The 14,014-nt window shown below is 48.6% G+C and overlaps 1 protein-coding gene across 2 annotated transcripts in view; it reads right to left on the bottom strand.

Moving 5' to 3' along the window:
* Positions 1-14,014, bottom strand: part of PHKA2 (phosphorylase kinase regulatory subunit alpha 2) — a 687,190-nt gene that overhangs the window by 113,886 nt on the left and 559,290 nt on the right. The window contains exon 29 of one of the 2 annotated variants that reach the window (XM_085622209.1): positions 13,901-13,930. The exons of the other annotated variant lie outside the window; for it this stretch is intronic. Within the exon in view, the coding sequence (XP_085478335.1) occupies positions 13,901-13,930 (30 nt within the window). The remainder of the gene's footprint in view (positions 1-13,900; positions 13,931-14,014) is intronic. 2 annotated transcript variants of the gene reach the window in all.

The raw sequence follows: 14,014 nt of genomic DNA, 5'->3' as shown, positions 1-14,014 counted from the left end.
TGATCTTAGATTCTCTCATTAACCAACAGAGCCAGCTACATATTCCCCGTGGACAGGTCAAAGCCAGACTGTATGACTGTTGTAACACCTGTTGTTTCACCGGTTCGGGGGAGTATTTACAATTGAAAAAGTGTGGATGGTGATCCCCTGGGAGATGATTCTTTTATGGTTGATTCTTTCATGGTTGAGAAGGCAAAGAAAAGCAAAAAGTTAATATCAAGGAAAGACTTTACACTACCAGATATAGATATAGAAGCCCAAAGAAGGGACTGGGGAGATCCTCATGATCAAACCCATAAGGATGATCATTCAACGAGTAGTCCCAGGGGAAAAAACATCCCAGCTCTTCCTCTATCCCCTAGGCGTCTTTCTCTGGCCCATTTATATTGTAGCACAAGTCATTTGATTGGTACTTCTATGGAGTCTGCCCATGATGTATTCCTGCCTTGTACACAACAGAAATCTGGAAATGAGAGGGATGGTGTGCCTTCGGAATATCTTGTTTGTATTGAAAAAAATGTAATTCTATGTTGTCTCTATTAGAGAAATCTGTATTAAGTTCTGATCATATATTGGAAATGAGCTCAGTAATGTTGTTTGAAGTGCAAAAGGTAAATAAGTCTGACACCATCAAACCTATGCCTACGATACACTCCCTTACAGAAGAACTGGTTAAAGACAGGCCACTATTATTTGTCCCCTTGGGAGAGTTGAGAGACGTCTCTGTTCAAGCGGGTATGCCCCTTTATTTGTTGCCCCTCATAGAATCTACGTGTAATTTCGAAAAGGAAGAGCTTTGTTTAAGCACTATTTGGGGAGGCTGAATCAGGTCCCCTTCCGGGAAAGCCTATACTGAAAACCTTCCCTCTGTTTAATAATGGTGAAAAAGGGGGTACTGGAGAAGTTGAGAAAAACAGGGGTCACGTCAAGCAGGTGGGTGTCTCCATTCTGCTTAAGAACTCCATTAAATGGAATCAGAAGGTATTTCGCCATCCTTCAAATCTTTGTATATGTTTGAAGCTGGCACGTTTAGGAGACATCAGCAGGTCTACTATCTTCCTCGTGGCAAATCTGTTTATCCCACCTGGGAGACATTTTGATAATTTGTTGAGTGTACTTTTTATATACATTCATGATATAGCTATCAGGGAAGAATGCCCCCTAGTGATAATCGTGGGAGACTTAAATGCCAAAATCTCTAACTGCACTTCGGAGATTTACGCCAACACTGTTAAAGAGGAAATTTGGCATATACCCAAGATTTTATTACCGGACAAAATCGAAACGGATAAAAGGGGGATCTCCCTGCTTGAAAGCATTAGACGTATAGATCTTGTCATTCTAAATGGGAGAGTGCCTGTGGACAAAATAGCACAATTTACCTTTCACTCTCATCATACTCAGAGCCTCTTAGACTATGTGGTTGTCTCCTATCAAATGTTTGGGGCTTGTGAAAATCTATCTGTCCCCCCATCGGTATGGAGCGACCATAGTGTAGTGGGTTTGACAGGGGCCTTTGATCTACCTGTACTGGATCTGGGGAACTCTGGCCAGGGCATGGTTGTTTTTAATACAGCAAATGGACGTTCTTTTTGGACGTTAAAAAATATCTCTGAAGTTCAATAGTGAAAAGGAAATTATGTAGGACAGCAGGGTAATCCTCACGCTAATACCATACAGTATTTTGAGGCCCAAATGGAAGAGATATGCAATTTAAGCTCTAAATCTGCTGGACCTCGCTTGATTAAACAGGGCACCCCCTCGTTGAAATTATTAAATCAAGAAATTAACCCCTTCAGCGCGGCGCGGCTTGCCGCGCCGTGCTCAAGGTTCCGTGCGCGGGCGGGGCCGTGACGGAGCGGTTCCGTCATGCGCACAGCGCAAACGACGCGCATGACGGAACCGCTCCGTCATTCGCATCGAAGGGGTTAATCGACTAGTCAGAAAACAGCATATACAATTCACATCAATCGCCTTAAGCGAGTAAGAAGCCGCCGTAAACTCAGTGAAAAGAGAGGTGTAAGTTTGTATGTTACGTATCTATCGTTTTATCTATCCGTGTATCCTTGTGGACCTCCGTAGGAGTTCCATATCAAAATTAAAAAAAAATTGAAATTACAAAGAGATGCTCATTCCCCCCTTGTTCCTTGGTGTGAGCTATCTAAAAGCTGACTGCTCTCTTGCGCTCCATATGGTGAAGTCTCTTTTCCTCCTTCAAGGGATGAGGCGTAGCCAAGAATGCTGGAAGGATGATAGGCTCCCGACATGAAAATGTGCAATCACTTTTGGCATAAAGGCAGCTGGAGTCCTCAACGCCAGCTTTCCTGGGAAGAACGTTGTATAAGCCCTGCGGCTGGACGGACGGAAAGAGCCCAAAGCTCGCTCCCTTGCCGAGCTGACGTAATGGCCATCAAGGTCAAAAGTCTGAATGGTCAACTTTGAACTTTCTCAAAGTGGTACACATTATTATAGTAAGAACCAAATTCAAGTACTACTATGGCATAAAAAAGGACTTTGAGGCAAACAAGTGTTGCAAACACTACAAAAATCGCATCCCAATGGGAGATTTAAACAAGGAAGGCTGATCTAGCCATCACAAAAAAGCCGAAAGGGCCAATAAATAATCCTTAACAGTGCCCACTGCAAGTCCTTGCTGGATCAGAGGCAATATAAACAGCAATACTTCACACAACTTGGCTTGTCTATCTGATGGGTGCCGCACCAAGCTTCAAACTTGCTCCAATGCCTGGAGTACACATACTTTGTAGAAGGATGCCTGGCCGTCAAGAAGATATCCACGACCTCAAGAGGAAGGTCAAATGAAATCAAGTAACACCCCTCATTCTCCATGCATGGAGGTGTTGGTTGTGCAGAACAGATGCTCATGCCCTGGAGTTATAGGTACTAAACACTCCTAGCAGAGTCTGGTGGTGCTAAGATGACTTGGACCCAGCCAGTCTTGATCGTCTTCAGAACACGAGCCTGGCAGAGTAGAAGCGAGAAGGTGTACAGCAGTCCAAGCTCCATTCTAGGTGAAATGCGATCCCGAGAGAGATCTCATGGGTACTCCAGCGTGCCAAAGTGCTAACATTGCGTGTTCTAAGTGGTGGCAAAACGATTGAGTCAGGCCCCTCCCTATTGCTGAAAGATGCTCTGCAGCACCTCTGGGAGTTACTGCCATTTGTGATCCGCTAGGTGTAAAGCAGCTGAGCTTTTCTGCCCTGGTGTTTAGAGATGCTATCAAGTAGTTCACAACCAGAGAAATGCCTTGGCAATTCAGCCATCCAGAGACATAGAGACTCATGGCACAGAACCCAAGACCCTAATCTGCTGTGCTTGCTGCAATAGCACACAAGTGGTGGATTTCTCCGTGAGCATCGACACAAGCCTCCCTTTGATGGTGGGCAGGAAAGCCGTCAACTCCAATTGACTCACCTGCAAGTCCAGCAAACTGATGTGGAATTAGGCTTCTGCCAGAGACCAGAGTGTTCTGATGTCCACCTCTTCCAGATGGGTTTCCCAGCCCAGTCGTGATAGGCTCTTCACATTGGAATAACATACACTATAGATTTGACATAGGACTAAGGTCAGTATGGCTCTATCTGAAAGAGACACGTTAGTGATAGATTCCTTACCTTAGAATATTCCCCAGGCGTCAGTCTGGATCCAGAAAGTTTTCTGCTTAGCAGTACCTCTGCGCACCAGTAGGCGGCGCCGTGCGGCTCCGCGCCCGTCACCAGCGTCGTGCGTGCCGGGATGACGTCAAGGAGGGTACTTAGACGCCACCCATGCGCGCTGACGTCAGTTCTGTACACAACTTTCCGAGCCGAAACGCAGAGTCATGCGAGAAACTGACCTTTGGTGCATAAAACTAGGGCCTTAAAAGGAGATGACCTTAACCCTAGTAATCAGTTCGCAGAACGGGGAGGACGGGTGAGACGGTAAGGAATCTATCACTAACTAATGTCTCTTACAGATATATCGTTACACAAGTAGTAACTTGTGCATCTGAAAGAGACACGTTAGTGATAGATTCCTTACCTTAGAATAGATACCCCAGCAATACCAACCCCGGTGGTGGGTCTGCAAACAATTACCCTTTACACCAGAAAGTCACGGAGCACGGAACGGGCAAAGAAGCCGTCCCTCCGGACTTGACTGTCAAGGCAGTAGTGCTTGGTAAACGTGTGCAGCGAGGCCCACGTAGCTGCCTGACAAATATCCTGCAAGGGGACACCGCGTCCCAAGGCAGTAGTGGCTGCAGTTGCCCTGGTCGAATGGACACGCAGACCCACAGAAGGCTCCTTCTTGGCCAAGGAGTAACAGGCTTTGATGCACAGAACGACCCACCAGGAGATGGTCCGTTTGTGCACCGCCCGACCTCTTTTGGCGCCCACGTAGCCAACAAAGAGCTGATCGCCCACGCGGAACTGCTGTGTACGCTGCAGATAGAATGCGAGGGCACGTTTTGGGTCCAGACGTTGGAGCTGCTCCTCTTCCCGTGAAGGATGCGGTGGTGGAAAAAAGGTGGGCAAAGGGATGGTCTGCCCGATGTGGAAGGGCGTGACAACCTTTGGCAAGAAAGAAGGACGTGTCCTCAGAACCACCTTGTCCGGATGAACAGAAAGGAAAGGAGGTTTGGAAGAAAGAGCCAGAAGCTCACTCACTCTCCTGGCAGAGGTGGTAAGAAGACGTAAGGGACAGTTATGAAGGGGCTCAAAGGGGGTGCACATCAGAAAAGTCAAGACAAGATTCAAGTCCCACTGAGGCATTATGGAGGGCACAGGTGGGAACATATGCGTAATGCCCTTAAGAAAACGGTTAACAACCGGGGACTTAAAAAGAGAAGGCTGATCTGGAAGCCGTAGAAAGGCAGAGATGGCCGAAAGATAACCTTAAAGAGTGCCCAGAGCAGAGCCCTGCTCGGCCAAAGAAAGAAGGAACAGAAGAACCTCAAAAAGAGGGGCAGAAAGGGGATCCACAGTCTTAGCTGTGCACCATGCCACAAATCTGTTCCACCTGCAGGCGTACACAGTTTTCGTGGAGGGACGCCTGGCTGCCAGGATGACATCACAGACTTCGGGAGGAAGATCGAAAGGTGTCAACTGTCGCCACTCAATCTCCAAGCATGGAGGTGGAGGCTGGACAGGTTCAGGTGGAGGACCGTCCCCTGCTGCTGCGTCAGAAGATCCTCCCGAAGAGGCAGACGGATCGGAGGATCGACACTCATAATGAGTAGCTCGGGATACCATACTCTTCGAGCCCAGTCCGGAGCCACAAGAATAACTTGGGCCCGGTCACGCCTGATCTTCTTCAGCACTCTGGGCAGAAGTGGTATAGGCGGAAAGGCGTACAACAGACAGCGGCTCCACTCGAGACGAAAAGCGTCTACGAACTAGTGCCGCCTTGGAAATTCCGCGTTCTCTTCGGTGGAGAATACATCTAACCAAGGCTCTCCCTATCGCAGAAAGAGACCTTGCGCCACGTCCAAGTTCAGACGCCACTCGTGATCCACTATGCACCGGCGGCTGAGTACATCCGCCCTGGCGTTCAGAAAACCTGCCAGGTGTTGAACCACCAAGGTAATGCCTTGATATTCCAGCCATGTCCAGAGGCGCAGAGCCTCCTGACATAGGGTCCATGACCCCACCCCGCCCTGTTTGTTGCAATACCACATGGCGGTGGTGTTGTCCGTGAACACCTGCACTACACTTCCCCGGACAGAGGGTAGGAATGCCTTCAGTGCAAGCCAGATCGCCCGCAGCTCCAGAGGGTTGATATGGAGCCGGGACTCCGCCGGAGACCAGAGGCCTCTGATCTCCGCCTCTCCCATGTGGCCCCCCCCAACCCAGGTGGGACGCATCCGTCACTACTGTGTGCTCCGGTTGGGGAAGGGAGAGGGATCAGCCATTAACCCAATCGTGATTTGTGAGCCACCACTGCAATTGCTGTGCAGTGCCCTCCGAGATCTGGACATGATCGGACAGGTTGCCCTGATGCTGCGCCCACTGGAACTGCAGGTCCCACTGCAGAGCCCGCATATGCCATCTGACATGCGGTACCAGCAGGATGCAGGAGGCCATCAGGCCCAGAAGCCCGAGGGTCATCCTGACTGAAACCTGGGATAGAGGCTGAAAGAGCGGAACAATAGCCTGAATATCCCGGACTCGCTGTTCGGGAATATAAACCCGAAACAGCATCGAATCCAGAACCGCTCCGATAAAAGGGAGCTTCTGAGAGGGACTCAGGTGCGACTTTGTACATTTGGGAACCACTGTGAGAGAAGCGTTTGGTAACATCGTGTATTTGCCGACAGATAACTGTTTTAAAACATGTCATGTTCTCAAGTTTTAGTAGCATTAGAAGACAGTTATGGCTTATGCTTTCATTAAATGAGTTAGGTATTGACAGTAAAGTGTAGTCGTGAAATATGTAGATTGTGTGCAGTTCCCTTACCACTTCCAGTGTAGTGAATGAGTTTTGGTAAACTCCTAGGGATAATGGTGCTTGTCTAGAATCACAATGCAGGAGGTCTGCTATAGTCTGGAGTTGGGAGACAACTGCCTGGGGTGAACCCACCTTCAACAGCCAGTCGTCGAGGTAGGGGAAGACTGACACCCCTGACCTGCGCAAGTGAGCTGCGACCACCACCATCACCTTCGTGAACACCCGAGGGGCGCTGGTAAGGCCGAAGGGGAGCACGGCAAACTGAAAATGCTTCTGGCCTACCGTGAACCGCAGGTAACGCCGGCAGGATGGGAATGTGAAAATAAGCATCCTGCAAGTCCAACGCTACCATCCAGTCTCCAGGGTCCAGGGCAGACAGGACCTGAGCCAGAGTCAGCATCTTGAACTTCTCCTTCCGGATGAAGCGATTGACGTCCCGGAAGTCCAAGATGGGGAGCAGGCCCCCCTTGTCCTTCTTGGGGACCAGAAAGTAGTGGGAATAGCAACCACTCTCCACTTCTTGATCGGGAACATACTCGATGTCCAGGAGGGCCGTGACTTCCTGACGGAGAAGCGCCAAATGTTGCCTGACATGCGGTGGTACCGAGGTGGCATGGCTGGAGGGGAGAACAGAAAAGGGAGCGAGTAACCTTGGCAGATTATCTGCAGCACCCACTTGTCTGACGTAATCTCGCACCAGTGGTGGAGGTGGAGGTGAACCCTGCCACCCACTGGCGTGGGGTGCCCCCTGAAGCTCGGATTAGGAAGGTTTTGAGGCGGAAGCAGCGGGGGTGGAAGTGGACTGCCCCGCATGCTGGTTACCAGACCCGCCCCTGCGGAACCCACGTCCGCGGCCCTGTTGAGGCTGGTTTTGCGCAGGCTTGCTGGAAGAGTGCGCCTGGGCACCCATGCCATGGCCACAAAAGGAACGAAACCCCGTCGTGCCAGGGGTTTTCGAGAAAAGACCCAAAGACTTGGCCGTGGCACGAGAGTCTTTAAAGCGCTCCAGGGCATTGTCAGCCTTATCACCAAAGAGGCGGGTGCCATCGAAGGGCACGTCCATGAGCGATCTCTGGACATCGAGTGAGAAGCCAGTGGAACGCAACCATGGGTGGCGCCGCAATGCCACCGTCGTGGAAATCACCCTGCCCAACGAATCAGCAAAACCACACCTGATGGCAAACTTCGCCGCATCCTTGCCCTCCGCAATTACTTGGGAAAGAACAACCTGGAACTCCTCAGAGCACTGAAGCAGAACCTCCACCACCGAATCCCACACTACGTGGGAGTAACGGCCCAATAAGCAGGCGGTATTAACCGATCTCAACCCCAAACTGGCTGAGGAGAGCAACCTCTTGCCATATTGGTCCAGCCTCTTAGAGTACTTATCCGGTGGAGCCGAGGGAAAGGCACTTTGTGATGTCGAGGCCTGAATGACCAGGCTCTTAGGCGTGGGGTGAGTGGTCAAGAAGGCGGGATCACCAGGCGCCGGGCAATGACGCCTAGCGACGTTCTTATCCACCCGAGACCGGTCGCAACCAAGTACCCGAGAGGACTTTGGTAAGGGCCTCATTGAAAGGGAGCAGCGGCACCGACGACGTAGAAGCCGTCTGGAGCACCTCCGTAAGGAGGTTGGTCTTAAGGGCCACCGTAAGGAGGTCAAGGTGGAGAGTCTCCGCGGCTCGACGCAGCAGCATAGTGTAGGAAGCGCCCTCCTCCATAGTAGGCGGAGGCAAGGCAAACCCCGGGTCAGAAGACACATCAAGCTCACCTGCATCTTGAAGGTCATCCACCCAATCCTGCTCGGAGTTACACTGCCGCGCAAGGGGGTCCTCGGAGCCGTAACAGTCCTCATCCGGCTCCGGGGTAGAAGGAGCCGGTCGCGGCGGCAGGACTGGAGCCGAAGAGGGGGCCAGCAGCGCCGGGAGCGGCGCCGGCTGGGGACGAACCGGAGCCGCCTCCCAATGAGGATCCCAGGTCGGAACGAAATGGTCTGAGAACCGAGGCAGGGGCGGGATAAACGGCACCCAGTGCGGCGCTGGGGCCGGAGCCAAGGGCAGCGCCGGATCTGGAGCCAGCGGCGTTGCACCTTGTGGCGCCGGAGCCGCTGGCGCTGGATCCAGTGGCTCCGGGGCTGGCGCCGGAGGCAGTGCCGCCGGATCAACAGGATCTGGACACAGGGCCGCGGGGCCCGCAGGCGCACCGGCGGGAGCCCGAGCCTAAACAGGTGGTCCAAGGCAGCAAGAAACTCTTGCCGCTGTTCCGGAGTCGCCGACGGACCCGGGTATAGCGGGTAGGCCGCGGGACTCCCAGACTCCAGAGAAGCCGCAGGGGCAGAGCCCCTGTACCCCACGTCCGCCTCCGGGGAGCGACAGGGGGACGTCGGAGAGCGAACACGCTTCTTCGACTTCTTCTTATGGCGTCGCTTACCTTTTCGGTGAAGACTTAGAGTCCGAGGAGCGACGGCTGCGGTCCCGCGAACAGCCCCTAGACCCGGGCGGTGAGAGGAGTGCCGGACCTCCAGCAACTTCCAGCGCCGCTCCCGTAATGCCTTCGAGGCCATGGCAGTCCGGACAATCCCGGGAGTCGTGGTCGTTCTCCAGGCAGTAGAGGCAGACATCATGGGGGTCCGCCACCGACATATTACGGTGGCATGACCCGCAAGACTTAAAAGCCGGGCATCCTTACGTGCACCAGGAAACAAGAGATGGAGATAAAAAGTCTCAAAAAAAGTGGTCAAAAAGTGACCAAGGTACGTGTTCAATCCGGATCTGCGCTTTCGGCGCGGAAAAAGAAAGAACTGAAGTCTGCACACATGGGTGGCACCTAAGTAGCCTCCGTGACGTCATCCAGGCATGCACGACGCCGGTGACGGGCACGGAGCCGCACGGCGCCACCTACTGGCATGCAGAGGCACTGCTAAGCAAAAAACTTTCCGGATCCAGACTGACGCCTGGGGAATATTCTAAGGTAAGGAATCTATCCATAACGTGTCTCTTTCAGATATCAGCGCACAAGAGTGGTGGTTATATACATTGCCGCTCTTCACTTCTAGAGCAGAATGATGTCAGTGCGAAGCAACGTAAAAACATCTATCGGCACGCAGAAGTACTGCTTTTAAGTTTATGGATCCAGTCCGATGCCTGGGAAATATGGTCAAGATGAATAATCTGTGCTTAGAAGTATTCATCAAAAGCTGTATTTCTGCATAATGAACCCACCTTCTATAGTGACATTGCTGAACTGTCGCTTTGAAGTTGAAGCAGTAACATGTTGAATAGGCGTGCTTGGTCTGGTCGCTGGGTAGACACAGGTTGCAGTCCCGATGTTGGTCTGACCATGGCAATTTGTTGTTGCAAGAGGGGCAAAATGTAAATGGAATGTTCTCCATAAGCTAAACCAAAAAGTGTCTTTCTTATACGACCAGATGCTAGGCCTATCGTAAACCTGATCCTGAGATGGCTAAAGTTATCTGATACTCCTCAATGCCATTTTAATAGATGTAATCCAGTATGCTGGCATACATTTTTTAAATCTGATTTGCAGCTGTGACAAAGCTAGTATAGACTCATCCAAGCCAAATTGTGGAAAAAAAACCAATCTGAGATGGAGTCTATGTCATGGTGCATTGTGGGTTTCATTGAAGGTACCATGAGACACCACTAAACCAAAACACGTTCACAGACGAGCATTTGCAAATGCAATGGATCTCACATTTGTGAAAGTTAGAGTTATTGGCATTGTAAACAGCAGTTGCATGCAAAGTGGGCGGAGCGCTGGCAGTCACCACCAGGAAGTGCTCGAGGTAAATAACTAGCCGCCAAAGATGGCCTCATGAGTGAAGTGCTCCAGCAGCAATGGGGAAAACATTAAAAATGCGGACACAAGCCCTATGTGAAAATAATGCCGGCCAGAAACACAAAAATAAAAACTGTTGCCAAAAATAGATCTCAGCAGCACAATGCCAGTATGGGTAAAATGTGTAAAAACTAAAAACAATGCAGCTGCAAGTAACGTAAAAAAGTGGAAACATTGAAAATACCAATGCAAAACCAATGACCAAAAAAGGCTGATACCTTTAAAGCACTTCCTATTTAGGGTGACCATGCGTCCCTGATTTGCCAGGACGGTCCACGTTTTTCACCAGCTGTCCGGGTAGATTTCGAGAAATTTAGCTCATATCCCTGTTTTTGGAGAGGGTCGACTAAAAACAGGGGGAGGTGTTTTTTTATGTTTTACAAAGCAGGGATTTAGCAGTTGTTCCAAGAAAGCAATTTAATTCACAGGCAAGCTACTGGGTTTAAAAATTGCATCTTATGTATGTTCTTACTGCCTGTTTTGTAATTCTCTGCTGAGGAGCGCTGTCATTCTGGGTGCTCACTTGACGTAAACGTATAGTCCTTCTTCTATTTTTGTGAAATGTCCCTTTTTTTTTTTAAATTCTGGGTCACCCTATTCCTATTGTATGTATATTGTTACAGAGGCAGATACGTAGAAAAGCCCTTTAGAATAAATAGTGGGTGATTTTTTAACACTGCAGGAGCTTTTTTATTCAAACGGCGGATTGCAGAGTTTCAGAAAGAACTCTGTGTTACGAGAGGAAAATAGTGTACATAATGAGCATATTTTATTATTTTCATCATAAATGTGTCTCTGACGACAATAACACCGCACTGGACTTCAAATCGGTTATATATATATATGCAAACTTGTTATTAGCTTTGAAATAGGAAACAACTGCAACCTAAAGATAGATGAATACTTTACATTGTACCCCCTTAAATACTACATGCCATCGAAAGAAACTCACGTAAATCAAAATGGCGATTGGAAAAAAAAGCTGATACTAAGAAAGTTTAAAAACATACACATACGATCACACAGACTCCTTTATAAATCTTTTCTAGTGCAACAATACAATGAAAATGATTTACATTATAAAAAGTGAATGGGATAAACATGCTGATCCGAAAGTAGAGTTAGCAAATATTAATTAAAATGCAGATGCAACTCCCAAGCTAAAAACATGCCGATCAGACCAAACACGAACACAATCTTGTCATCTGGATAAAGCTTTACAGCAGTACTATAATTTACATCAAAACTAAGCCTGGGCAAAGCGCTACGCTCGCTTAGTTTGCGAAGTTTGCGCTACTTCGCACTACGCGAATTGCACGTAGCACAGTGCAAACATGCGTAGCGTAGCGTTGTGTAGTGCAGCGGTCATTTTTTGCTTGCTGGCGGTCCTCAACATCAAGTTGGCGACCGCGAGCAAGCAAAATGACATCCCGGCGAGACTTTTTCCTTGTTCGCGATCAGCAACATCAATCGTGGAAAATAAACATCCCGGCGAGATTATCAACGCGAGGAGGTCAGGTTTCTCATTGCGAGTGGTCGCGTATGCTCGCGACCGCTTGCGATGAGAAACTACCAGTCCGCGTTGAGAAAGCTGCAGCTCGAGTAAAAATGTACTTGAGCGGCAGAAAACTACAGCTCGCACTGTGCAAGATGCCGTTTTCAATGATTGCACAGTGCCGGATGCTTGTCCGCACTGTGCAATCATTGAAAACGGCATCTTGCACAGTGCGAACAGGGTACTACTCAGCTCGCAAAGTGCTACGCGTAGCTCGAGTAGTGCGAAGTGCACTTTGCGTAGCTTCGCGTAGTGCTACTTCGCGAACTACGCCCAGGGTTAATCAAAACGCTTTGATAATGACATGCCATCTTAAGAAGCTCATGTAAAACAAAATGTGGAACGGAAATGAATGCTGATACGAAGAAAGCTAAACAACAAACACATGCGGTCACACTGACTCCTTTACAAATCCGTGCTAGTGCAGCAATATAACGAAAAATATTGAAAGAGATCACATTATTAAAAAGAGAATGTGATAAACATGCCGATCTGAAAGTAGGGTTAGCAAACATTAATAGCAAGAAGTGGAAAAATATGTATACACATTCAAAATGCCGATGCATTTCTAATACAAAAAATAAATATTGGCACGGCTGCAGTCAGAGGCACAATGCACAGAGGCCTATAAAAAATGTGCATTAAGACATTTTTGGGCCGAATTATCTACATATTCAGTGGAGTACTCACCAACTATTTGTAACGCGTTTCTAAAGAAATCGTGTGGTGCTTGGAAGTGCATTCCGTCTGCATACGGCAGTGAAGCATGCTAAAGAACCCTGCTGAGAACGGCTGTGACGATCATTATGAGCAGGGAGATGTCCGGAGGCTGCTGATTAGCATTTTGACATTATTCCTTGTTTTCTGGATTGATTTTATTGGATCTTTTGGGTATGCGCATGGTTAACTGCAACGCCATGCAGTATGCTTGATATGTATTCTAAAGGTGTGCCATTGAGTGCGGGTTGGGGTGTATGGAGTCCTCTGCGGTCTTGCCCCGGGTGTTTCACGTGAGACGGCACACATAAAGACACTCCGCACTGTCTAAAGGGAAAAACGCCATGTAACACCGGTTGCAGGCTGAAGCCATTGTTTGCGTGCTGCCTGCAGGGGGTTTCGCTGTGGTGATGGAACAGACCTTCAGGTCAGAGGCGGAAGAGATGCTGTGCAGAAAAAAAAGAAGGGCGCGCAGTCCCCCCAAGCGGCCGCTAGGCTGTGTGATTAAGCGTGGTAGGGAGTAGTGCACGGAACAGGTGCCCTCGGAACGCGGATGATGAGCAGGAAACAAAGAAATTCAAATGCTGTGTATGTTACCTCAAAAGCAAAAAATCAACAAAAATAAGACTGCCTACAAGGTATTGTAAATAAAATGCTGAGTAAGAGCACAAGTAGCAGGCGCAGTGCTCATGGGAGGTTACAAAAATCCAAAAGGAGGGACTACTAAGTGTATTCATCAATATAAAGCCGGCAGTTACAAACAACAGTAAGAGGAGCCAATGAAAAAGATGTGCGGTTCTTGATGGCCATATTCTAGATACAGCATGTCACGAAAAGACACACATGCGCTGCCTAGGCTATACCTAAAAAACTAGTTGCAATATTCTGGATTCAACACTAGTTGGCAGGAGAATGAAAAGCATGAGATCTACAGCAACACATGTTACAAACACATTTATCCACAAATTGATCGAACTGATTGTACCTTGTGTAGATATCCTTTGGAATACATGGTTGCACTGTCCTTAACATACACACATTATTTTAAAGGCATGCGCAGTGGAAGAGTACCTTTACATTATTTTGAAGAAAACAACTTTGATTAGTTAGAAAGTAAATACTGTTGCCCCGTCCCATTAGATCAACTGCAATCTCTCAGCAGATGTTAGTACGCCTAGTTGGAGACGGTGTTAACAAAGCATGAGCTTCACGTTAGTATCAACCTGAGAGGCACCGCAAACAAAATTATTAGTGAGAAGAAAAACAAAAAAGTATTTGCATGCAAAAAATAAATAAATCAGCAAATGCCTCTGATTATATCACCTGATCATCAGTGCTTAGCCTCCTATCCATCTGAAAATACAAATAAATAATAAAACAAAACAATGTAAAACAGAGTTCAAGATGACTTTTTCATTTGTATATCTTTCCTATTTA

Source organism: Triturus cristatus, chromosome 8, assembly GCF_964204655.1.
Source record: "Triturus cristatus chromosome 8, aTriCri1.1, whole genome shotgun sequence".
Taxonomy (NCBI): Eukaryota; Metazoa; Chordata; class Amphibia; order Caudata; family Salamandridae; genus Triturus; species Triturus cristatus.
Note: the sequence above shows the minus strand (reverse complement) of the source record. Positions and strands in the feature narration are given on the sequence as shown.